Source organism: Helianthus annuus, chromosome 2, assembly GCF_002127325.2.
Source record: "Helianthus annuus cultivar XRQ/B chromosome 2, HanXRQr2.0-SUNRISE, whole genome shotgun sequence".
Taxonomy (NCBI): Eukaryota; Viridiplantae; Streptophyta; class Magnoliopsida; order Asterales; family Asteraceae; genus Helianthus; species Helianthus annuus.
Window position 1 is genome coordinate 104,250,254 of NC_035434.2, and position 27,799 is coordinate 104,278,052.

Here is a 27,799-nt window from a genome sequence, read left to right on the forward strand (position 1 = left end):
CTTTCATGTAAAAAAACTTAAGCCTTTTTTTAGCACGTTTTTTTGTTCATTTACATTTTACTATTTTAGAAAGATATTTAATTTACATAAAACTATATAGCTAGGTATTTTAGATAAAACTATATAGCTAGGTATTTTAGATAAAACTAAAAAAATTTAAGCCTTTTTTTAACTCGTTTTTTTGTAAAAAAGATATTTAATTTACATAAAACTATATAGCTAGTATATTTTACTGGTGCAACTAGTAGATTTTATGTAAATTAAATATCTTTCTAAAATAGTAAAATGTAAATGATCAAACAAAACGAGTTAAAAATGGCTTAAATTATTTTTACATGAAAGATATTTATTATTATTATTATTATTATTATTATTATTATTATTATTATTATTATTATTATTATTATTATTAATCATATATATCCAAAATTGAAAACGAGTAAAGTTTACATTATTTAAAACGAGTAAGAAATTTAATTTACATAAAACTATATAGCTAGTAGATTTTATTTAACAAATCTATTTAAAAAAATATTGGTGTAACAAGTAGATTTTATGTTAAATAAGAAATTTAATAAAAATATGAAAATAAAAAAAATAAATAGACTTTATGTTAATTAAGAGATATAATAAAAAGATGAAAATAAAAAAATAAATAGATTTCGTAAAATTGATTTAAACTTAAATAAAATTAGTTATTAGCACCCAAATGTGTTACATTGATAAACTTAAAAACTGCAAGGGTATTTTAGTCATTAATTAACTAATTTTGGTGTTAGTACCCTAAGATGTTACAAAATTGAAACCATAAAACTAAACCTGTTAAAAAAATGTTAGTACCCAAAGACGAAACTAGGTATAAACCAAAGGACTCATTTGTGTAATTAACTCAAATTTTAATCTGATTAATTATCAGTCGATACCCATTCAGCCGATTAGTGCCTAATAATTCTTACAACCATGGCCAAATATTGCAGCTCGGTTCGGTTCTTTTCCTACCTTTTGTACGGTTTGAAAATTCTTTACCTAACCAATACAAACAACTTATAATACCTTGAAAATTCTTAACCTAACCAATAGAAAACTTATAATACCTAAGATTTAAACAACTTAACCATTTCAACCCGATCCATAAACCCTACTCCTCATAGCCCATTTCAATCTTTTGTTGGCCCATTAACGAACCCCTAACCTTCCTTTTCGATGGTTCTTTCTCTGCAACCGTGTGCAGTTTAATCTCCATAAAACCTACAAAGATCAGAGTCTGATCACCACCCTCATCTTCCTCAATCTTCCACAACAATTATGCCTCCAAGAACCCATCTTTCCCTCTGCAAATTCATCACCAGACACCCTTTTCGACCTTCTTCAAAACCCATATCCCCAATTCCCATAAAACCAATCACAACAAAATCTTTTCACCCCTTTTGCCACCCCACAACACTCCCACCTTCTCGTTTCAACAAACCCTTATACCCCCAGTTCAACATTTGCAGATCATACAATGTGGAAACCGACAAAGTTGTTGATGAAATAAACTTGAAGTTTGCAGAGGCAAGAGAGGAGATTGAGATGGCAATGGAGTCAAAGGAGACTGTGTATTTTAATGAGGAAGCTGAGTGTGCTCGTGCTGTGGTTAAAGAAGTTCTTGAAATGTATGCTGGGTTGCTTTCGAAATTGCCCGAAAAGGAGAGAGGGGGGATCCAGAGGTCAATGGGGCTCAAGATTGAGCAGTTGAAGGCTGAGCTTGAACAATTGAATGAGTGATGAGGTTTGCTTATTTGGGTGTGATTTGGTTTTTAGTTGAATTTAAAGAATTTGTTGGTGTTGTTTGTTATGTTGATGATGATGATAAATGACATAGGGTACTTTTACAACTCACAAGTTTTGATTAGATAAATAATGAGCAGCATGATGAAGTTGTAACATGTTACACAATTCGGTTTACGTTCAACGCGTTTTGGGCGAATTGTTTTGGATGAGAGCTTATGAACCTAACGTTATTTTGTTTATGACCGATAGCGTGTTAAACAGTTAATGGTTAATATTTCGTGATTTCATCTAGTTTGAATGATGTTTTTATATTTGTTAGGGGTATGAATTAAACATTTGAATGAGTGAAGAGGTTTGTTCTTTTTGGGTAAGATTTAGTTTTTCCATGTTTTTAAAGTATTTATCGTCGTTATTTGTTATGTTGAAGGTGAAATGACATAGGACTCTTCATTTGATTCACAATCTCTGATTAGATAATGAATGAGTAGCCATGATGAAAATTGTATATCATCAACGCGTTTTGGTCATATTGTCTTTAGATGAGAGGAGAACCGTAGAGTTAAGTGTGCGTATTTAAGGTCAGCATTAGAAATTGTAAAACCCTACACGTGGTCTCAAGGCAAATCGCATGTTCATACCGAATATCTTAACAAGAAGATGAATGTTCCAAACTTGTTTTGGGCCCATTGTCTTCACATGAGAGGAGAATTATAGAGTTAAGTGCGCGTATTTGAGGTCATCATTCTTTATGTGGAATTTGTCTAGCGTGTTACACGGTTAATGGTTAATATTTATTTTATAGATTTAACTGGTTGTAACTACCAAGTAGTTTACTTGTTTTCACATTGGTTCATGGTACTTGTTTAGATGTTCTGATGATCATTTGACTGTTGTTTATATATAAAATCATTGAACTATAGTATTTCTCCAAGGTTAGGAGCACCTGAATTGACACCTTCCCCCTTCATCTTATCTTTGGTTTTTAAAAGCTTCACCTATGCGAGGCGTTGCTTTATGTACAACCAAATAAGTTTTATTTACAACAACTTACAATGGATTTTTTTTTTCTTTTTTTGGGTAAATTAGCTTTCGCCCTTTAAAACCAATTTTTTTTTCTTTTTGGTTAAGAGTTTTACCTTTTCGTTTGACTTATTTAAAGTTTTGGTTAAATCTCTCTACTATGTGGTCTTTCATATCTTACTGTTCATGGTTCCTTCTATAATAAGAATCTTGACTCAGTCTGATCTTTTGCATTTCTGTTTAAGTTGTGTTTATTCGCTTCTTTCAACCTATAGCGTTTTGACATTTTAGGTCAAACAACTGGTTTTCTTTTTAATTTAATTTTAGTGTTTTAAGTTTTTTTATGGAAGATTGCAAACTTGATTATTTTAGGCCTCTTGGTAGTACATGACATTATTTCTTTGTTTTCCTTTGATCTGTTAAAAAACGCGTACTAGTTTTGGTTCCAAAACGGACTTGTTTGACCAAAGAAGTCAATATGGTAGGAACGTTTACACGAATAAGGCCAATGAGTTATGAGTCGGAATTGTTGGAAAGACCAATGAAGTGTAACTGAGTCAACCATAGATTCACTAAGTTATCCCATGGAATGACTTCTTGATGTGTACACTACGTGATACATGTTTCTCCATCGAATGGTAGTTTTCGACACTCCTGTCTTGATACCCTCACTAATAATTTGTAGTATGATCATAAGTCAAGACAGCAAAGGCGGGTCAACTCAACCATCATGACTTATCCCATGCTCAAAAAGAAACAAAATTTTGGCTTGAAATGCATGTCTAACACTCTTAAAATGAATAATCTCATACCACATTTCTAAACAACTAGGTTTAGCCCCTGTCACGTTGTGGCCTGGCTTACAAATTAAAAACAATAGAAGAATTACCCGGCGCATTGCAACGGTGTTCGTTTTCACATGAAGTAGACGCCAATTATTTGTTACATTCCGCCTACTACGATCAAGGTTGAATGGTTTTGTTCTACATTTGACTCGATCAAGGTTGAATGGTTTCTTCCTACATTTGACTCAACTCCCGAGTCCTAGTTTTAAGGCAAGCTTGAGGAGCAAGACTCACAGGAAAATGATGTCATCACCATTCACCACACATTGTGGGCTTCTCTTTTATGACTTGTGTACCCATCATGCCTTTATCATTGTATTTCGTTACTTTGCAACAGTATAATCTAACCTTTTATCTAACAATGATTTTTAATTCATTTATAATAAAAGTTTAATAAAAAATAACTGAATGGGAAATTACTCGAATCGGGTCACCCAAGTATTTGTTCGGAATCAGGTTACCCAAGTATTTGTTCACTTTATTACCGTGCGATATCGATATAGTAACTAACACCCCGTATTTAGTTTCTTTTAGTGTTATAAGCGTCTTTCTACATGTTTCTATTTTTGTTTCTCTGAAACTTAGATTACACTTCCAATTTTGACATTCCAATTATATTTACATTTACTATTTGTTTCTCTCAAACTTAGATTACACTTCCAATTTTGACATTCCAATTATGAGTAGGCCTTTCTCCAGGTTTCTTTTCCAAATCTCAATAATTTTACTTTTCCGAGGCATGCAATCTGTATTTGTATTTTTTTTTTTTTTTTGAACGGCGTACGGTTAGGATATCGCTAACTGGATTAGTAGTTAGTATGTTAGTATCACCAAGTTAGTATTAAAACCCCCTTGCCTGGACTTGAACCAGGACCTCCAAGAGAAGCAAAACTTCTCACCTCCAAGTGTACAAATCCTTTCATGCATAAAACACTTCCCAAACATCATATGCAACACCAACAAGCAAAACAACCACAACACCAAACCGGCAACGTCCGTACCACAACACCAAACCGACAACGCCAATGGATGTTGTAAACATGAGACAACAACACCGTGACAAGCACCTCAACAACATCAAGCAAAAACCCACATAAATAACCACAACAACGGCGGTGGACGGTGTAAACATGAGACAACAGCAACGTCACCAGCACCTCAACAACATGAAGCAAAAACCACAAAACCAACATAAATCAGAAGAGGACGGTGGCCACGAAGGGAACTAACCTATAGAGAGAGAAAGAAGAGAAGAATGAATCTGAGAGTGAGAGAGTTATACTCAAATTTAAGTACTACTTATGTTAAAACTTACCTTCCATTGATGAGCCAAATTTTACAAACCCATCCTCTCAACTATACAATACATTTAGTTATACTATGAAAATGTAAACCTTTATGTCAAATCAAATAACATGATTGAAACTAGTTGCTAAGTAAAGCGCATATAATCTCAACACCAATGTGTTAACAACTACAAAAACTGTAAAAGTACGTAACTTGAAAGCGAATTAAACCCACCCGTTTATAAAGGTTTATTCCCAAAATTAACTATACGGAATGAAACCCGTTCTCCATCGGATTCGCGCTTTTGTTAAAACTAAAAGACGAATCCAACCATCCTACGGTTTTAGCCCGTTCAACAAGCGAACCGAATTGCTTTTTAGCATCGGGTACATCCAAACACAAATCATCAAGGGATTCCGACACCCTCCCGAACCCTTTTGACATCTGAATCTGGGTTATGATTCCCGTGTTAAAACACTCCTCAAGCAACCTCCAAATTCTATCTTGTTTCTTCTCGATAATCGTTACCAACGACTTCTTAACAACCTCGTGATGAAAAAACGGCATCCCTAGTTCGGTTATGCACCGACACGCTTCACGCGTGTCACCACCCGACTCGAATTCTTCCAAAAGTTTACCGATCTGATCTTTAACGTCTTCGATAGCCCACCCGTTTGTGTAACTTCCGCCACCGCCCCAACACCTCAAAATCCGTTCACCCGAAAGCCGAGCGTTAAGAAGAGATTTAGCCATTTTCAAAACTTGGTTCCCGACAGAATCTGGTTTTAACGAACCGCCCCCAATTTCCTCCAAATGTAGAGGAGCCAATACGTCATCAACAACGGCTCGAGCTAAAAACATTGCAAGATCTTCAACGACAACAGGAATATCCAAAGCAATGTCGTCTGCAGACTCAATCAACATCGTGAACCCGTTTACAACATCGTCAGCCGGGAAATATAATGACGATAACAAAACCGAAGCCATTTCTTTCTCTCGTTTTTTGCGATCCATCGCTAACATGATCAACCGTTTAACGAAAACCGCTTTTAATTCCGGAATCGAAGAAAGATTCTCCGACTCTAAACAACTATTTACTTCCAAAACATCACCCGTTAAAAAGTACTCTTGAATAATCGATTGTGCTTTCGCTTTAAACGCCCTCACAATGCTATCTCCCACCAGTTTCTTCTCAGAAAACGACACTTGTTTCAAAGACGAAGCACACAACCACCCTTCAGAAGCTGCTTTCGAGATCAACGACTGTAACAACTCTTTAGCGTTTGGTATATCGAGCGACAAATCATCAATCATATCGATGATCCGAGTGAACCCTTTTGAAATCTGACTTGAATTGATCAAACATTCTTCCGAAGCAGTTTTCAACAGATCAAGAAGTTTACCCTCGGCTTTCTTTCGCTCCATTGCCATGATAATCGCGCGTTTCACTATCTCGTGATGGAAAAACGGGACTTTTAGATCGTTAATACATCTTATCGCTTCCTTCTTATCGCCACTGACCGCATACTCCACCAACAAATTATCAATATTCGCCTTCACATCTTCAACGGTTTTGTTACGACTACCACCCCACCTTCGTTCTATGATCTCCGCATGAAGTGGGGCCGACAGATAACCTTTTTCGGCTCGTTTAATTACATCAATACCCTTCGCGCCTTCTGGCAACGCATCGGCTTCTTTTTTCAAGAAAGCAGGAGGAAGTATGTCATCTACAACTGCTCGAGCGATGAACAACGCTAGAACATCGACAGTATCCGGAATGTCTACGATCAAATCATCTGCAGATTCAACGAGTTTACGAAAACCCATGTAGACTTGTCGGGGATCGATGACATCAGCATAGATCGAGGATAAAAGAACAGCAGCCATTTCTTTTTCTTTGTCGTGACGGTCCATAGCCATGGAAATGAGTTTCTTTACGAAATAGTAACTGTAACTTGGCATTTCAAGGTCTTTTAACTCATTTGCGGTTGAGATGACATCGTCAGTGGCGAAGTATTCCTCGACTATTATCGACGCTTTCTTCTTGTACTCCTCAAACCGCTTGTTAATATTTTTAACCGCGGTTTTGTCGATCTCCTGAAGAAATTAAAACGATTACAACCAACAAACTGACAAATAGAATTGACCCATAAACTGATACCAAAGTTGACCAAAGTCAAAACCATATAAAAAAAACAAAACAATATGTGTACCTCACTACTGCTATAATTTGGGTCATTAGCATCCATAAAGTGATTATCACCTGCAAAGAGTGACCATTGTTAGGAACTGCAACTCCTTTAATACATAAAGCATCACGTATACGAAACTAAAAATGATCTTAAAAAATTGTGTTCCCCATCAAAAAGAAAAAAATAGCAAAAAGTAATGCTAGTTTAGAATGTTTTACTTGTAACGATTCCTCGTTATAAAAGTTTCAAGATATCGCTACTTATTTGTTTCTATTATTACCGTTACAAACTATTGATGGTATGGTAATTCATTGGTATCTTGGCCATATGACTAATAGGCAAAGTGACAAACACCTCCTACATTTTGAGTTAAGTATTGGTCATGGGACGGATAGTCATCTATTGCCAATGACATAAAAAGATCAAATAAATATAAATAAAAGAAAAAATTTGTCATCAATCGTTCAAAGCATAACATATAAGAAACTAAGCAAAAAATATCAAGACGTACGTCTACCATCCGTTATAATGAAAATGAATATCGATATTTTGTATTTCATCTCAATATTTCCTTCCAAATATGGGATACCTTCAGACCAAATAACGTAATTTCACATTCACTATTAAAACTTTAACAATCATATTGATTTGCATGAATTAGGATCGTTGTCATTATTGAAGGATATTTTCCAACAACGTATAAACCATATCGACGCGACAATGGCTATCTAAGGAATAGATATGGCTAGGGGCGGACCTAGCATAGAACAAGGGGCAACCCCCGTTGCAACTTGACGCTCCGGCAGTTGTGTAAAATTAGTGTAAAGTTTGGAAAAAATTGACGTTTTTTCGATTTTGCTGCCTCTTTTTATAGAAACGTTGCCCCTTTAGGTTTTTTTCTAGATCCACCACTGGATATGGCCATATGGGTGTTGACTCTATCGTGTTATCCTAAAGCGCGCTAGAGACTTTAGATTTCCTAGTCCGTTTATACCTCATTTTATCTCACACAAAAACATATCAACCCGTTTCAAGGCTACCTTTTGCAGGGATCCCTTTGATTATGCCATCATCCTTGCTATGAAACGGTTCCTTTTGCTCGTTCGTCGACGACACATATCCTTCCCCTGAATCCATATCTTTATAAAACCTCAAACAGAGAGGATGCCACAACTATTGTTTCATAAGACAATTGAAGCCTCCTCTCAACCTCACCTACTTGTATTTTTTCAGCCCCAGATCAACTTCCTGCAAACATCAATCAAATTCAACTTAACCAAAACTTTTGGAACAAAATATTCAAATATTTGATCATGATTATGATTATTCATACATAAATATATACATCTAAACATCCCCCAAAACCGATCCAAAATAACAATCATAATTCAATAAATCCAATTTAAAAAACAGAATACATACATGATGGGGAAAGTGAAAAGGGTTGTGGGAGATTAATGGTTAATCGAATCGATTAACCCGAAATCAACGGAACCCCAGATGGAACAAGAGAATCAATTCATTTGCATACGAGAGAATAATGAAATTGGAGCATAATAATAATAATAATAAGAAGAAGGTGAATTACAATTTCAAAGAGGGGAGAGAAAATATGGGCATTGAAACAGGGGAAGAGTTTCAGACACCAATTTTCCCGTCAGATTAGGGAGGAAAATTTGTGGCAAGCCAAAAACTAGTAGGATCGGTATCAGTAGTATTGGGATTGGTTTATTACCGTAACCGACTAACCCAAAAATAAATGGTATTTTATTTAAAAGAAAGTAAGACCCCCCGTAACGGGGCGTTTTTTTTAAAAAAATTTGCAAAAAAACGCCGGATAACGCCGGAACCCCCATTACATGGGGCGTTTCCGGGCGTTTTTTTTGAAAAAAAATGGTGGTGGCGTGGTTTTAAAAACGCTGAACAATGGTTTGAATGCCCAATCAATTGAGGACATGTGGGTTTAGAGAGAGAGATGGGGTTGTGGCCGGATTTTTTGGCCGGATTTTTGGCCGGATTTTCTGGGTTTGCAGGGTTTGCAGAAGGGAAGAAGAATGGGAATGAAGAAGAAGAAAGGTTTTTTTTTAAAACTTTGATATTGACACTTAGGCCCCTATACTTTTAAACTTTATTATTTTCTGTATTTTTATTTTACTTTCTGTTTTTTATTTTCTGTATTTTTATTTTCTTTATTTTTAAGTTCTGTTTTTAATATTTTAGTATTGTATTTTTTTATGTTTTAAATTAAAAAAAATAATTAGGAAATGATTGCATGGGCATTATTTGAATAATGCCCCACTACACCATTTTATGGTATAATGCCCCTTGCTGACTGGGCTGCCACATGGCGCAAAACGCCCCATGGAGGGGGCATTATAATGTTTAACCATTACGCATGGTCTAAGGGGTTGTTTGTTTAACTCTTAATGAGGCTCTTAAGCGTTTAGACGTCTTACTGGTTCAGCACTTAATGGTTCAGAATGTTTGTTTCATAAGCAGATGTCTGAATGGTACAGACATTTGCCTCTGAATGGTTAAGATTTATACAAAGTCTGAATGGTTAAAACCTCTAATCTGAATTGGTCAGACATTTGCCTCTGAACGGTTAAGCATTATACAAACTCTTAATGGTTCAGACCTCTTACTGGTTCAGCACTTAATGGTTCAGCATTTAATGGTTCAGACCTCTTAATGGTTCAGCACTTAACCATTCAGATGTTGCCAAACAGCCCCTAACAAATAAAAAATTAGTTGATCATGACATGATGACATAATTTTATTTAGAAATACAAGTTCAAAAGCTATAACTTTATATTAGGAAGGAAAGCTGGGAAATATAAAATACGGTGGATTGCTTGGGGCAAGATGACAAGACCGAAACAACACGGTGGATTTCATCTAGGCGACTTGAGGAGTGCAAGTCTCGCTCTTATGATAAAGTGGTGGTGGAAATATAAAGCGAAACCGGAGGAGTTATGGGTGAAAGTGATAAAGTCAATGCATCAGAGTAATAGATGTTATAAAATTATTCCGATTAATAATAAGTTTGCAGGCATTTGGAAAGATATTGTTGCTGCAGGTAAAGAGCTTGGAGACATGGGAATTTCGGCATCAGAAGAGCTTGTAGCAGAGGTGGGAACAGGGAATACAGTGAACTTCTGGCTGGATAATTGGTGTTGCGGCAGGACATTTAAAGAGAGATTTCTAGCGCTAATCAAGATTGTTACGAACAGACAAGTGAAAGTGGTGGATTGTGTTACGAAACTAGAGAAAGAGAACTAGTGGAACATAGGATGGGCCCGACCACCAAATACCGAAGAGGAATGGGCCCAATGGACCAGCATGTTGCAACAACTCAACAACGCTAAATTTAAATCAGGGGGCGATCGGTGGAAGTGGAAGACAGATGATAAAAGGAGAGTTCTCGGTTGCGGCAATCAGAAATCAGATAACTAAACAAAACGGCGTCGGAGCTGAGGAAGAATGGAAGTATTGGAACAGGTGGGTACCACCAAAAGTTAATTATTTTACATGGAGATCGACGCTTGAGAGGATTCCGGTGAAAAAAGAACTAATCAGGCGAAGGATTCCTGTTAATAATCAATTATGTTCGAGATACAAGACATAAAAGGAAACGGTAGACCACGTAATATGCGGCTGTACCATGTCAAAATCAGTTTGGAGGAACATATTCGTATGGCTCAAATTACCAGTGTCCACTGAACTTCGAGGGTGCAGAGAAGTTCTGGAGTATGTCAACGGTTTAACAGGATCAAAGGATTGGAAGAAAGTCATCAGTGCAGTTTTTCAAACGACCATGAAGTCTCGAAACGAAAAAGAGTTTGAAGGCAATCTCCGAACCAGTAACGATATAGTAGAAACAATAATGCCGGAAAGCTTCATTTGGTTAAAAAGCAGATCGAAATTCCATGATATCGTGTGGGAGAGATGGGCGGACTTTAATATTCGAGATATAGTGAGATGGTCGATGTAATCGGAGGGTGTATTGCGTTTTGGCTTTTGTTTTTGTTCTTGTTCTTTTCTGTATTGTATTTTGGGTTTTTACAGCATATGATGGCCCTATTCAATTAACCATAGAATCTTAACGTTCAAAAAAAAAGCTCTCACTGAATTATTGGTTCTGTATAATGAAAGTTTTTATATAATTGTATATGGATGAACATAGAAGGAATATTACTAATTAAGTTTTGTGATTATACTTTAAGTTAAATGTCATTTTAGTCTCTGTGCTTTGGGTCATTTTGTCCGTTTAGTTAAATATTTCATTTTTCGCATGTGGATCCAAAAAGGTTTCACCGTTGCCATTTTAGTCCAATTGGTTAACTTCATCCATTTTTTCTATTAACGAGAAGGGCAATTCGATCATTTTATATGTAATTCTGTTAAATAAAAGGGCAATTCGACCATATAAAATGATCGAATTATAATATAATATAACTAGTGGGGGGAATTGCAGTGGTATCCGTTTGTTTTATTATGATACCAATTCTTGCTACAATACAGGAAATAGAAAACTCCAAAAATAAAGTCGAGATATGCCCTCGACACGTGTTATACATTAATCGAAATTCATAAAAACGAATAATGGTTTTGGTATATTTTGTACAATCAGATGTGTTTTGGTTTATCATGTATCTATACGATATTGACGCTCATATAGTTTACATTACAAAAGATACAAAAAATATGAACCTTATACGTTTTTATTGTTTAAATAATAAACCCCCCCCCCCTTGAAATTTTCACATAATACAATTCTAACATTTTTTTTTGCTAAACTAATGTAATCTTTTAAATTTATATATAATCTTCTAAAAGATTAAGATTCTTTTTAAAAATTGAAATAGATCATCTATAAATATATCTTCTTTTATTTAATAATACATAGCATATCTTCTTTTAATTAGTCTTTTGAATTTGTTCTTTCTTCAACCATATCTACAAACATACATACATCAAAGCATATCTTCTTTTATTTAATCAACATACATTTTTTTTTATTTGGATGAACAAAGTTAAAAGAGAGGTATACAATTCTTGGTTGTACTAAGCATAAAGTGAAAAAAAAGGTATGTCTCTGTCGATCTTCATTCGTGATATTATATCGTTGTCATATAAACATGAATATTGTCGTATATTTTTTGTTTAGTTTTGAAAATTATTATGAGTTTATAGTGATAGTGTTGCATGTTTTATAGTCGGATATTACAACAAAGGTCTCTTCAAGAACCATTACCGCTTCTGTATAAACCGGTCATTTGACATTAAAACTCATACAAAAATATGTCTGATTTTTTTATTGATTAGGTTTGACACCACAACTTTGATATCACGTTGCATGTAGATACTAATTTCGACTTTTTATATGATATGGAGTTCAAGTCTCGTGAAGATGTTTGATTTTTTTTACCGACCAGGAGTTCAAGTCTCGTGAAGATTTGATGGGATGGGTTCAAAATATTGCACAAACTCTTGGTTATGTGATTATTACTAAAATATCAACAGATAGGTCGGGCTATGTTTCTAAAGTCGTGTGTGATGTTGTGGCTTACTGACATACAAAAGTGGCCTTCGCGTGTGATGCTGTGAACGGGAGTTTTAGCACATTTTTCACATAAAGTGTTTTAAACACTCTTTTCACCTTTTTCCAACTCACAACTACCACCAACTTTATTAACTACCTAAAATCCCATCTTATAAATAAGATCCTCCATACACTCCTAAACACTTTCCACACACCAAATCTTCTCTCAAACTCTCTCATTCTCTCAAATCTTCCAAGCAAGGCAGAAAACACTTAGGTGTTCTAAGTGAGTTTTCACTCATTGTTCTTCTCATTCCTTCTTCCTTTCTTCTTCTAAACTACTTGGATAACCTCTAGGAAGGTTTCCACAAGTTTGCCATGGAAAACTAAGGTGGAACCTCACCATATTTGAGGTCCAAAGTAGTTATAAAATTCTGCTTTGATGTACATTATTACTCTTTATGTATTTTGCTTGAAACTTAGTGGAATCTTGTACCCACCTTGCTCCCAACTAAGCTCATAGATGTGAGTTTGTGTTGTGGTTGATTTCCACAAGAAACAAGACTTAAAACCCCTTTAAAATTTGTTGGACCGGTTTCCGACCCTAAACAGTCAGTTAAGAACGTTCATCTTCAAATACAAAGGCGGAATCAATGCACATGAAGTTACACAGCTTTTCCTTTTCAATTCCTTCCCTATTTATGCTTTCTGAATCAATTTTGACAGAGTTTGGTTACACAAAGCATGACAAGGTTTCGCTCCAATGTACTGAATAATTGATCTGGTTTCGCTCATGGCTGCTATATATAGTGCCTGTGGTTTCGCTCCAATGGCATGACAGAAAAGCGAAACCTCTAAGATCCCTATGAGCGAAACCTTAATGACTAATAAGCGAAACCTATACTAATTGTCCTAATGAGCGAAATCTCTAACATTACATCTAATTTTGACTTTCAAGCTCCTATGTTGACCTATCTTGACCTAAGACTTGATATACACGTAGTCAACAGACATTCCATGCATCAATAGACTCCCCCTTGGATGTTGACGAAGTCTTCAGCTCCGAGTCTTCAGTCTTGGTGTTTCCTCCAACTATCTGTCTTCACATCATAAGCATTCTATCTACACATGTTCACAATCTTGTCCTGGCTCCATCTTCAGACTTCCCTTTAGCTGTTGATCCAGACTCCCCCTTTCATAGACTCCCCCTCTCAATATGCTAGAATCTGAGGTCTTGATCTGGTTCAAGCTTTGACAATTAGCTTCCATGGGAATGATGAAGTCCAAAACCTGTGACTCAATCAATAACATTACAATTCTATCTCTTCAACAATAAATCACAAACTCAATCAGCTTTAAAAATCCACTCAAGTATTCAGGTCCAAGTTAATGACCCTGATTACTCAATTAATCTACCAAGTTCAACTTAATGACCTTGGTTGATCATTTGACGAATCAAACTGATTTTGAAAACAACGATTTTCACATTTTCAGAAAATGACAAGTATCAAGTTAATGAACTTGCTTTGACTTTTAACACACAAATTTTATCTAGTATAAGCTCTCCTTATTCTTCAGTCCAGAACCTCCTGCATCTGCTTCAACTTTTGAGAATCAGACAATTAACTTTCCACTCTGGTTTGTCTAAAATAAAGCAGAAATGAAAAATCTTTTTGGATTTTATAAAGTGTTCTAAACTAAGAAATGAAATACAGAAACTTAAACTGCAAAATGTAAACAAAGTAAACTACTTACAAACTTATTTTTAGCGAGCGTGTCAGGAAATCATATCAGTTATCAGACAAGTTATCAGTACCGTTAAGCTTTAGATCATACTCAGAATTAAACACTTCACATAGACTATTTCTAAATTCTCAACACAAATTTCAATCTATTCAGGATACGGTTTAGATGTTTTAGGAACTTAACTCATTTATGTGTCCCACCTCTTGAATATACTCCCGTATCCAGAATCTCAATATTCAGTCTTACAGGTGAGTATACTATAATGATGTCTGTACATAAATTAGGGGATGCGAGGACTGAGGGATCTCAGATCGATACTTCCGTATGCGCAGAGAGATATCAGTTTCGACTTTTCGGTATGTCCCCTTTAGAGAATCTTTTAGCTACAACAGCAATGATTATCAATTTTATTGTCTAATCAGCTGAGGGCTAATGCTATGTTTCAAGCATTTGAGGAAAAATATTATCCAAGGACTAGGTCAGAACTTCCATTCAGCAGAAGTCCCGGAATAATACCCCAGACATCAATGAGTATAAAAACCTAGTATATCAGAATAAGAGACCTTTCAAACGAGATTTCAGGGGTTACCTATATATCCAAGTAGTGTTCCCCACAAATTTCGCAAGTTTGAAATTTTAGGTTTATATCCCGAATAAATCTACTAAATGTGCGATAATCTATCAACACATCATCAGTAAAACTGTTTAACTCTTTATACTATACAAATCTTTACCGTACAGTAACTGTCAAACTGATGTACTGTCATTTTCCCTATATACACAAGCTCTTTTTCAGATTTTATATTGTTTTTGGTTTTTTTTAACTTTTTATTATGTTTTTGTATTTTTGAATTTTTTACTGTTTTTGTATTTTTCTAAAATATAACTATTTACAGATATCTACTCCCCCTAAATACCAAAACAAGTAAAAAATCGACAAACCATTGCAGATTGTTGATCATCATCATCTACAATAGTACTCTCATCAACGCCAATTATGCCATCCAACACCGAGAAAAGCTTCATACCATTTAATTTCAAAAGAAATTTAAACCGTGTTTTATCAAAAGCTTTGGTATGTAAATCAGCTTTCTGATTGTCAGTGTGGATTTTCTCAATTCGTATCAACCTTTTTTCGAAACAATCTCGAATAAAGTGATGACGAATTTCTATATGTTTGGTTTTAGCGTGATGTACTGGATTCTTTGTTATGTTAATAGCGGCCTCATTATCAACAAAAAGAGGTGTGTTAAGAAACTGCAAACCGTAGTCGCGCATCTGTTGCTGTATCCACAAGATCTGAGAGCAGCAACTGCTAGCAGATACGCTTCACATGTAGACAACGCCACAGACGTTTGTTTCTTACACTGCCAGGTAACCAATCTAGGTCCAAAGAACTGGCAACCTGCAGTTGTTGATTTGGTATTGACTTTGCAGCATCCGAAATCCGAATCAGAATACCCTTCGAGCGTAAAATCACCTTTCCTAGGATACCATAACCCCAAACTAGGAGTTCCTTTCAGGTAACGGAATATCCTCTTCACAATGATCATGTGCGAAGCTCTTGGGTTAGATTGATATCTTGCTGCGAGGCACGTTGGGTACATGATATCAGGACGTGAAACAGTTAGGTACATCAAAGAACCTATCATGGAATGATAAAGCGTTTCTTCAACCCTATCTCCGGTGAGATCTGGATGTATCCCATGAGTTGTCGCAAGAGGGGTAGAAGCCGGAGTAGAACCTGACATCCCAAATTTCTCTAGAATATCATGAACGTACTTCGTCTGGTGAATGAAAATTCCCTCAGGTAGTTGTTCAACTTGAAGTCCCAAAAAGAATTTCATCTCCCCCAGTGATGACATTTCGAATTTCTGCTTCATGACTGATTCGAAATCTTTGCACAGTTTCTCATTTGTTGACCCAAAAATTATATCATCCACATAAATTTGTACGATCAGAAGATGACCGTCGACTTCTTTAGTGAAGAGAGTGGCATCCACTTTCCCTCGGATAAAGCTGTTTGCTAGTAGGTGTTGAGACATAGTCTCGTACCAGGCTCTCGGGGCCTGATGTAAACCATACAGCTCTTTGTCCAGCAGATAAACTTTGTTTTTGTGGATTGGATCGGTGAAGCCCGGTGGCTGTCCGACATAAACCTCCTCTTTGACCTTCCCATAAAGAAACGCCGATTTTACATCTAGCTGATATACTTTGAAGTTTTTCCAGGATGCAAATGCTAGGAAAATTCTGATAGCTTCCAGTCGAGCTACAGGAGCATAAACCTCAGTAAAATCGATACCCTCCTGTTGACTAAAGCCCTGAACAACAAGTCGAGCCTTGTTTCGCACAACAACTCCTCTATCGTCTCTCTTACACTTAAATACCCATTTCGTATTTATCTTCCTATGACCTTCGGGTAGATCAACCAGCTTCCACACTCCTAATTTCTCAAATTGTCCCAATTCTTCTTGCATCGCATTGACCCAAGAATCTTCAGTAAGCGCCTCTTTGTAAGTTCGCGGTTCGATTTGCGAAATGAAACAACTCATTGAAAAATCAGTTTGTAAAGGTGCTACTGTAGAATAAAAACATGTAAGGCCCTGGTCAATTTGACGTCTCGTGCGAACGCCTGTTTGCAACTCTCCGATGATAAACTCCTCTGGATGATACGAAAGAGTTCGCGGCATCACTTCGCTTGGAACATCTACATTGCCTTCCAGATTAGTAACATTATGTTCTGCATCTTGTACACTGACTGGGTTTGTTTGACTTGAAATCTGGATCTGCTCCCCCTCAGAATCTGAATCTGAATCACCTCGATCAAATACTGGCATGTTCTCAGTTTCTTGATTATCATTCTCAACCGACTGAGTACCAGGAGCAACATCATCTAGTTGGACATCATCGTGTTCACCAGCATTACTTGGACCTGCTTCATCGTCATTTGAAGTTTCACGTGGTCTCCTCGAATACTCAGCTGAGAATCTTTGCTGTGACTCATATTCGCGCAAAATATCCAACTCATCAAAGAAATCTTCATCTTCCTCTGATTCTTCTCTCACGTCAAACGAATCCCACAGTTTGTCATAATGATAACGCCATGAATCTCCAGGATTCTGCGGCGGCATAGTGTGACCTTGACATTCAACATTCGCAGCTTCAATAATTCGCTTCTCACTTGGAACGAAGACACGTCGCATCGGATTTGCATAACCAACAAATATTCCCTCAATGCACTTCGGACCAAACTTTCCATGAGGCTCTATAACAGTACAGGGTGACCCGAACGGTTCTAGATACTTCAAATTCGGTTTGCGGTTATTGATTAGCTCAAAGCATGTTTTGTTGAATTTCTTGACACTGAGAACTCTGTTGAGCATATAGCATGTGGCAGAAACAGCTTCAGCCCAAAAATTTATCGGTAACTTTGAATCTGCGAGCATAGTTCTAGCCGTCTCGATTAGCGTCTGATTTTTGCGTTCTGCGACTCCATTTTGCTGCGGAGTGTACGGAGCACTAAACTCATGCAAAATACCTCTTTCATCACAAAATTCTTCCATCTTGTTGTTCTTGAATTCAGTACCATTATCACTTTGAATTCTCTTGATACGCCTTTGGTACAGATTCTCAATCTTTTTGAACAACGCCATCAAGCGGTCAAATGTTTCGTCTTTCGTCTTCAAGAATGAAACCCACGAAAATCTGGAATAATCATCAGTTATGACCAAACAGTAGTAATCTCCTGTAATACTCTTGACATTCACAGGACCAAACAAATCCATGTGAAGTCTTTCCAAAGGTCTTGAAACTGAATTGACTTGCTTTGAAGGGTGTGACTTTTTCTTCTGGTTGCCTTTTACATAGCTAATGCACTCCCCTTCCAGATGAAAACCTTTGACATGAACTCCTGTAACCAAATCATTGTGCACCAAATGATTCATTTTTCTAAGATGTATATGCCCCATCTTCCGGCGCCACAATCTCGATTCTTTCTCAGTTGCTCTGGACACAAAACAATGAGCCTGACCCGTGGTAGTAGTAGCTACACTCATATCCAACACGTACAGATCATTAACTCTTGGTGCCCTCATTATAATCCATTCTTCGGGGATAACAAATCCTGGTTTCAATATCAAACATTCTTTGTCAGTGAAGTGAGTAGTGTACATCCTATCACAGATCTGGGAGATACTCGGCAGATTGTTCTCCAGCTCAGCAATGTAGTTAACTCTCTCAAACGTCACAATCCCGTTAGATAACGTTCCTTCACCAATAATTCTTCCTCCTTGATTTCCCGCAAAACCTACGTAACCACCATTGATATTCCTTACATCATACAGCAACGCAGTCTTCCCTGTCATATGCCTTGAAGCTACACTATCCATGATCCATCTGGATACAAGTTTTGGAAGATCCTGCACATAACAAACTTTAACTTCAAAACTTCAATAAAGATGCCGATTCATGCTTCGCGATCCAGGAAGCTCCGGCAATTCAAATTGTTTAGTCAAACATGGTGTCCACCCAGGCCTCATCAGCCTTGGGTGTAACCTTGACTCTCGCAATTTGAATTTTAAAGTTTTCAGCCTTTAGAGGTGGAAAATTTGCATCATAATCAATTGGAATTAAATCCTCAGAAGGTGAAACCTTTTTCTCAGTTTTGGGTTTCCAAACATGTTGAGACAATGCAACCCGTTTGTAAAATTTGTCATTTTTAGTTACCGACCTTTTTACGGGTTCATTTTTCACTTTGTTGTTATCATTTTTCACATTCTTTTTCTCAACAACAATTGGTGCTTTACCCTTCGCATCAACTTTATTCTGTTGAATCTTCACAGTTTCAGTCTTATGCTTCACGTTGGTACACTTTCGTGCAATATGACCAACTTGATTACATCTGAAGCATGTTCGAGTATCAACCACTCGACTTGTGCCTTCAAACTGAGCCTGTGAAGCTCTCTTCTTAAAGAACTCTATATTTGATTTTGAAAAAATTTCTTTTTCTTCATCAGCAAGTGAACTCGAAATGTTCACAAAGTTTTTCTTCTCAACAAACCTCTTGTTTGGAACATTTCTTTTCTGATAAGACTTACTGTAACACCCTTATTATTATTTAACAATTTTCGTATAATTTACGAAAATAAACGGGTAATTAGAATTTCAATACATTGAAAATACGGGTTTTATTAAACTTTATTTACCGAATTAAAACTATACAAGATAACATGTTTGAGTTCGTCATTTAAAAAAACAACGATACATAGTGCGGAAGCATATTTCTTGATCGTGTTCGGTTCTTCGTTGTGCTTGATCATCCTCCGGTGCTAAAATCATACCTGAAACTCATAAAACATGAGTTGGATTAGTCATATGTAACTTAGAACATATTTGAACGAGTCCGGGAAGCGAAACTGATTAAAATAAAATTTTTTCGCTAATTCAGGGTTTTGTCGCGTGTCGCGGAGGAACCAGGTTGTTCCTTCGCGTGTCGCCTGGGAAACCAGTTTCCAGCAGGTTGCAGTTCAGATCAGCTATGCCAGTTTTTACGGAAACGGCCATAACTTCTTCGTTATTGATCCGTTTTACCCGATTCTTTTTCCTACGCGTCCGTAATTTAATCCTCCATCTTATGGAGTTAAAATCCTACATCCAACATAAGAAATTTTGAGACTTCTAAGCCTTTGACTCGTTACCTTTTTATCGAATTTTAACCCGTTTATGCATTTTACCAAACAAACGTATTTGTTTGATTCCTATATTACATACACTTCTATAAATTAATGTTACCCACCATATTAGGTTCTAATCATAGGTTTATTACACAATTTAAACCCGTTTTCGCTTGTATGCTTATTTTGACCCGTTAAGGGTATTTAAGCACTTTCGAGCCTAAAATCGCTTTCGATTGTTTCTAGCATTTCATCACCACATTTCTTATCCTATAATCTCCCACCACAATTGTATTTAAGGTGAGTTTAATGTGGTGATCAATATAAACCAAATTTTTACCTCTTGGTTCATTAATTTACGGCAAAAACTAAAATAGTGCCTTTTGACTAACATATTACATCTTTCAACTTCTATACTTATTCTAAGTATTTATCTAATCATGAAATTCGCTTCCAAACAACCTTTAAGGGTTGTTTGTTCAACTTAGCCTACAAGGGCGTTTTGGTCGATTTTGGTCCTTTTACGACGAAGGACTCTCTCTCAAATTATTCGACCAAAATAGCATTCTTAACTACAACATAATTATGCGTACCTGGCCCGGATCAGTAAGTAGACGCAATTTATACCTCGTTTTCATTATCACACCATCAATGGTGACGTAATTATCCAATTTGCTAATTGGTCCTGTTAACATAAGACTTGACAACCACATTAGTCGATATTGTCAAATGGTGTTATCACCACCATTCGACCCGTTTGGAGTATATGCCCACATTATCTATTTAATCAAAAACATCGTTTTTGATCTCCAATTCATACATCCATCCCATCCCGGATTTATTACCATACCCCCTTTTTTTTACACTCTTTTCTCACAAATTCAACCCATTACGGCTTACGCCATGGGTATCCTTTTAACCTTGATTTACATTAGTCAATATTTGACAAATTTCCATATTTCCAATATTATTGTTATCACGTTTACATTGTATCGAATAAACGGGTATTCTACATAAGTGTGTAAATTACACTTACCTTGCATCCGAGCTACGCTTTTCTTCTATGCTTGACTCGTTTGACCCGCTTTCACTCCAAGCTTCACCTGGCTTGTTTAAGCGCCAACTATTATCCATCATTTACAAGGCGGTTAAATTAGTCAATAACAATCACGACTATTCCACCTCACTTATTTTCTATGTCTAATTATCATTCATCACATCGTAGGTCAGTTTGAGTTTTTCTAAAAGTCAAATGCCCGTTTGTATACTAATTGCATAATCGAGTTCATCAACTAGTTTTAGCGTTCTTTAATTACCCGGTAGGCGTTATCTTAGACCACCGTTTTAACCAAAGTTCTAACCACGTTTATCACATTTAGAACTCTTTTTAATAACATTTTGCATAATAGCCAAAACATCACAATTAGGTGTTTTAACTACAAAAATTCTAGTTTCGAGCCTTCTTTGAGGCATTTCAACAAACACTTTAAGGGCAAAATTTCACATGTTTATTTATCAAGTCTCTAGCTTATCTCTTAGCCCTAATTTCACATAAACCAACCATCTTACAAAGTTGTTAACTTCTATAATTCTGAAGTCACTTCACAATTGTCAAATTACACTAGAATATCACCCAATTTCCTAGTGTTTATTAAAATCTACATAACCCACTAATCACCTACAATGGTGATCATGGATTTTACTAAAATCTCACATGATTTCAACTTGTATTTGTCTAGGGTTTGTCCCTAGACACTATATTGTTCCTAAATCATCATAAAACAAACATGCAACCATGAATTTCAGATTTTTCCCAATTTCATGAGAACTTCGAGTTGAGAGTTTTCATCAAATTTTACATACCTTGAAATCCTCTTGTGATGAGGATCAATAATCTATGCTCGATTTTCGATTTCAGCTTGATTTGAGCCCTCAATTTTGTGAAATATGTGATGAACTAGGGCTTGGTGAGGAGCTCAGGTCGCCCCCTGCGTCCCATGTACGACCAGACATCTCAATTGAGATGTTTGGTTTTGTTTTTAATTAAAACCAATAATATAAGTTTCATTTTTAACAACATTGGCCCCTCTAATTTGGTTAGTTAATTAAGTAGGGCACAACCTATTTATTTCTAACAATATTCCCCACTTATTAACTAGGTTAATTATTCCTAGTTAGCTTACTGGGTTCGGGAAGTCATAACCCGTTTTATTTTAAGTCCCGTTAACTCAGGCTCTTATAAACTTAATTCCTTAAAAAACTTTGATTCGTTTTTATTTAATATTAGGATTTCTTATTTAAATCCAAATATTTGCCGGATTATTTTTACTAATAACGGTACGTTACCCGTCTTTTAGTATTAATAGAGTTTAATTACCAAGCCCATTTTCGGGGTGTTACAAGCCTATCCCCTTTAAAGAGGTTTCGTCCTCGAAACCTTTTCTTACATAATTCATTGAGTTTAAACTCAATGTATTCTATCCGAGAAATTACTTATACTTTTTAACCAATCGTTAGTATTACCCGAAAAGTATGGTAACATCTTTTTGGTTACTAATTGTCTACATATCTCATACGACATAGTGTAACTTCGAAATAACGTAATCTCGTTATTTCCACTAGTTTGGTTAACTTAGTGATATCCGTCGCTTTCATATACTATCGAATTCCTTATGAATCCGTTACTTTGACCCGCTTAAAGGTCTTTAGTGAAATCTTTCACTTTTAGCAACAATTTCTTTTGTTTTAAAATTCATTTATTCGGTTCAGTTATACCGAATCCACCGCTTACAAGCAACCAAATTACTTAAATGACCTCAACCGGTCTCACTAACTAGACTTATTAGTCCAGTTACTTTTTACCCTTATTATTTGCTATGGTTTACCTTATAAGGTAACCATTTAAAAACTCGTTATCTTTTAGTTAAAAGTTTTCATGTATACTGACGCGTACGTCTTTCATGTGTAAGGCCTCGCGGGCCGTTACTTACTGCTTATAACCCTTAATCTTTATTGACTGAGTTGTAACTTGACCACTCAGTCTCGTTAGTCTTTTAACAGGTTTATCACGCACTTGTCTTATATTAACAAGCGTTTTGTATTCTTCATGACATTTTCTTAACTTTGAATAGTTTTGCGGCTAGCCTAATTTGACACCGTCACTTCATACCCCATTTGCCATCTCCGGCCTTATGTGTGTCTAAGATTTTCTAAACCATCTCTTACTACTTATGTTTGTTAAAACATTGCTTTTGACTAAAAACTAAATTTTTAGTTTACATTTTCTCCTTGTCTTATATCTTTTTCTCATGTCTAGGAATTTCCAATTTAAGTTTTATTTCTGACCGTTATTATTTTACACGGAGAATTGTAACCAGTTCCCCTTGCTTTACAATATTGACCCGTAGGTTTCTTCACTTAGCCTCATGGGCTATTTCTTTATAAGTTTCACCTTTTAAGGTGAGACCCAACAGTTCGTCTCTTTCTATTTATGACCCAACAGTCTCCTTGGTCTCGTAGACCTTATCACTACATTTTATCCCGTAGGTTATGATGATCCTATAGATCGTCTTCTATTCACGTCTACATTCATATGTCTATTTATACATATATATCTTTAAAGCATCCTTTGTTATGTTTGGAATCATTTAATTTTTCTTTTGAACTTTGGTTGACCTTGACCGTAGTCTAAGGTTTCATTTGTTTACTTTCGGGCTATCTTTCCGACTTTACGACTTCTAACGTCATTTACACGTCGGTTTGTCTTACGTTTACCGTTACCCGATTTATACTTATACTCCTTTACCACCCATTACCCGGGTCCTTCTATCTTATTGTTTTCAGCCTTCCGATTTCACCGGTTTGCGTTTTCCTATTATATTAAGCGTTATTCCTCAATTGACTCGTTTGACTCATTTTGGGTGAATTTTCATCACTTATGAATGTCAAACTTCATTTTCTATTTGACCCGTCCAACTTTGAAATGGTTGAACGTAATTACCAAAATTTATGTTTGCGAAAATTCTTGTCATCCTTTAGTCATGACTCGTATTCCGAGTCTTTTGACTTTCTATTTCGCGCTCCCGTCTCTCGGTTTGCGCATTCACCCATAATCCTACCCGTTCATCGAGTATTTTTACCGTAATCATTATCAAGTAACCATTCTTATATGGTTTTAGACATCATTTCAATTTATTTGGTCGTCTTAGCGAAATCCATCGCTTTTATTTAATAAGTCCTTCATTCATTATTTAATTCGTTTGACTTGTCTACGTGAATTTCATCACTTATGTCGATAAAAATTTTATCCCCATGCCTTAGCATTCTCATTAGTTAGTTTGTATTTTCATTTTCTCCGATCTTTGTCCCTTCTCTCGGGCTCGTCATTTTAACGTAATACGCTTCCGTCGTCCGACTTGCGATTACGTTTACTATCAAACATCTTATTTATTTGATTCATTTGGGTACTATTTAAGTTAGTCCCATTCACCCCGCCCTTACTACGTCAGACGTAAATGTGTCCGCTACAAGAAGTTCATGGTACCATATGCCACTACTTACTTGGCCAGAGTAAGCGATTAACACATGACACGCATGACCTTTTTATAGTTTTCATATCACGCCCTATGTAGGTAACGCCTCTATTTACTTTTCTTGGAAGTAATATCCTGGATAGGTATTCTATTCAGGTTTTCCAAGTTTCTAGCTTACATATGCAACAATCAGTTTCTACATGTTTGTTGCATATTGTCATTTGTGCGATTATATTTAAAAGTGCGCACCTGGTAATGCTTGCCCCGACGGGCGTTTCTTGCCTTTAAATTTGTTCGCGGTCGTTACGCGATTTATCCTTGGTGAGCATGCTCCTCTTGTCATACTTCGGACCGTTCTTCTATCATATCCGTAATTTGTTAAGCTCTCGCTATCCTCATATGCGAGTATCCTTCAACTAAAACATATACAACAGTTAATAATTTCAACATTAAAGGATGCCCGTATAATAATACAAGGCTTTTCTACTATACACATCAACGCGTGTAATTTCGTTGACTATATCTACTCTATATCGATTTTATTGGTGTAACGTATATTACACGATAACCATATGTGTTGTTCTCAACACTTTAATCATATTAAACCATTGGTATACATGTACTTACCGGATTTGCGATCAAGCCTCGAACCGAACACCAATCTTTGTCAAGAGCATAAGGTTTAAGTCCAAGCATGGTTTTCCCCACCATACTTGAATCTCTTAAACCAGGACTATGATACCAACTTGTAACACCCTTATTATTATTTAACAATTTTCGTATAATTTACGAAAATAAACGGGTAATTAGAATTTCAATACATTGAAAATACGGGTTTTATTAAACTTTATTTACCGAATTAAAACTATACAAGATAACATGTTTGAGTTCGTCATTTAACAAAACAACGATACATAGTGCGGAAGCATATTTCTTGATCGTGTTCGGTTCTTCGTTGTGCTTGATCATCCTCCGGTGCTAAAATCATACCTGAAACTCATAAAACATGAGTTGGATTAGTCATATGTAACTTAGAACATATTTGAACGAGTCCGGGAAGCGAAACTGATTAAAATAAAAATTTTTCGCTAATTCAGGGTTTTGTCGCGTGTCGCGGAGGAACCAGGTTGTTCCTTCGCGTGTCGCCTGGGAAACCAGTTTCCAGCAGGTTGCAGTTCAGATCAGCTATGCCAGTTTTTACGGAAACGGCCATAACTTCTTTGTTATTGATCCGTTTTACCCGATTCTTTTTCCTACGCGTCCGTAATTTAATCCTCCATCTTATGGAGTTAAAATCCTACATCCAACATAAGAAAGTTTGAGACTTCTAAGCCTTTGACTCGTTACCTTTTTACCGAATTTTAACCCGTTTATGCATTTTAACAAACAAACGTATTTGTTTGATTCCTATATTACATACACTTCTATAAATTAATGTTACCTACCATATTAGGTTCTAATCATAGGTTTATTACACAATTTAAACCCGTTTTCGCTTGTATGCTTATTTTGACCCGTTAAGGGTATTTAAGCACTTTCGAGCCTAAAATCGCTTTCGATTGTTTCTAGCATTTCAACACCACATTTCTTATCCTATAATCTCCCACCACAATTGTATTTAAGGTGAGTTTAATGTGGTGATCAATATAAACCAAATTTTTACCTCTTGGTTCATTAATTTACGGCAAAAACTAAAATAGTGCCTTTTGACTAACATATTACATCTTTCAACTTCTATACTTATTCTAAGTATTTATCTAATCATGAAATTCGCTTCCAAACAACCTTTAAGGGTTGTTTGTTCAACTTAGCCTACAAGGGCGTTTTGGTCGATTTTGGTACTTTTACGACGAAGGACTCTCTCTCAAATTATTCGACCAAAATAGCATTCTTAACTACAACATAATTATGCGTACCTAGCCCAGATCAGTAAGTAGACCCGATTTATACCTCGTTTTCATTATCACACCATCAATGGTGACGTAATTATCCAATTTGCTAATTGGTCCTGTTAACATAAGACTTGGCAACCACATTAGTCGATATTGTCAAATGGTGTTATCACCACCATTCGACCCGTTTGGAGTATATGCCCACATTATCTATTTAATCAAAAACATCGTTTTTGATCTCCAATTCATACATCCATCCCATCCCGGATTTTATTACCATACCCCCTTTTTTTACACTCTTTTCTTACAAATTCAACCCATTACGGCTTACGCCATGGGTATCCTTTTAACCTTGATTTACATTAGTCAATATTTGACAAATTTCCATATTTCCAATATTATTGTTATCACGTTTACATTGTATCGAATAAACGGGTATTCTACATAAGTGTGTAAATTACACTTACCTTGCATCCGAGCTACGCTTTTCTTCTATGCTTGACTCGTTTGACCCGCTTTCACTCCAAGCTTCACCTGGCTTGTTTAAGCGCCAACTATTATCCATCATTTACAAGGCGGTTAAATTAGTCAATAACAATCACGACTATTCCACCTCACTTATTTTCTATGTCTAATTATCATTCATCACATCGTAGGTCAGTTTGAGTTTTTCTAAAAGTCAAATGCCCGTTTGTATACTAATTGCATAATCGAGTTCATCAACTAGTTTTAGCTTTCTTTAATTACCCGGTAGGCGTTATCTTAGACCACCGTTTTAACCAAAGTTCTAACCACGTTTATCACATTTAGAACTCTTTTTAATCACATTTTGCATAATAGCCAAAACATCACAATTAGGTGTTTTAACTACAAAAATTCTAGTTTCGAGCCTTCTTTGAGGCATTTCAACAAACACTTTAAGGGCAAAATTTCACATGTTTATTTATCAAGTCTCTAGCTTATCTCTTAGCCCTAATTTCACATAAACCAACCATCTTACAAAGTTGTTAACTTCTATAATTCTGAAGTCACTTCACAATTGTCAAATTACACTAGAATATCACCCAATTTCCTAGTATTTATTAAAATCTACATATCCCACTAGTCACCTACAATGGTGATCATGGATTTTACTAAAATCTCACATGATTTCAACTTGTATTTGTCTAGGGTTTGTCCCTAGACACTATATTGTTCCTAAATCATCATAAAACAAACATGCAACCATGAATTTCAGATTTTTCCCAATTTCATGAGAACTTCGAGTTGAGAGTTTTCATCAAATTTTACAT

The 27,799-nt window shown here is 36.0% G+C and overlaps 2 protein-coding genes across 3 annotated transcripts; one reads left to right on the forward strand and one right to left on the reverse strand.

Annotated features, from left to right (window-relative positions):
- Positions 1-1,176: 1,176 nt before the first annotated feature.
- LOC110916226 lies at positions 1,177-2,012 on the forward strand. The gene has a single exon (XM_022160979.2). The coding sequence runs from the start codon at positions 1,306-1,308 to the stop codon at positions 1,765-1,767; it is 462 nt and encodes a 153-aa protein (XP_022016671.1). The 5' UTR covers positions 1,177-1,305; the 3' UTR covers positions 1,768-2,012.
- A 2,930-nt stretch (positions 2,013-4,942) lies between these two features.
- On the reverse strand, positions 4,943-8,867 carry LOC110916200 (MA3 DOMAIN-CONTAINING TRANSLATION REGULATORY FACTOR 2). Of its 2 annotated transcripts, none has more exons than XM_022160964.2 (4): positions 8,709-8,867; positions 8,161-8,368; positions 7,142-7,191; positions 4,943-7,025 (listed from the first exon to the last, which is right to left on the reverse strand). In XM_022160964.2, exons 2-4 carry the CDS (start codon positions 8,255-8,257, stop codon positions 5,190-5,192), a joined length of 1,983 nt encoding a protein of 660 aa, XP_022016656.1. In that variant the 5' UTR covers positions 8,258-8,368; positions 8,709-8,867; the 3' UTR covers positions 4,943-5,189. The 2 variants fall into 2 exon arrangements, with proteins under 2 accessions (XP_022016656.1, XP_022016651.1); XM_022160959.2 differs by having other exon boundaries at positions 8,543-8,830.
- Between the last annotated feature and the right edge of the window lie 18,932 nt (positions 8,868-27,799).

What these genes read in the sequence shown, in the direction of transcription:
- LOC110916226 (XM_022160979.2), top strand. Translation starts at nt 1,306, where the DNA reads ATGCCTCCAAGAACCCATCTTTCCCTCTGCAAATTCATCACCAGACAC.
- LOC110916200 (XM_022160964.2), bottom strand. Translation starts at nt 8,257, where the DNA reads ATGGATTCAGGGGAAGGATATGTGTCGTCGACGAACGAGCAAAAGGAA. An exon ending in CAAAGGGATCCCTGCAAAAG is followed by an intron (nt 7,192 to 8,160) that starts GTAGCCTTGAAA and finishes CACTCTTTGCAG; the next exon opens with GTGATAATCACTTTATGGAT. An exon ending in CAAATTATAGCAGTAGTGAG is followed by an intron (nt 7,026 to 7,141) that starts GTACACATATTG and finishes TAATTTCTTCAG; the next exon opens with GAGATCGACAAAACCGCGGT.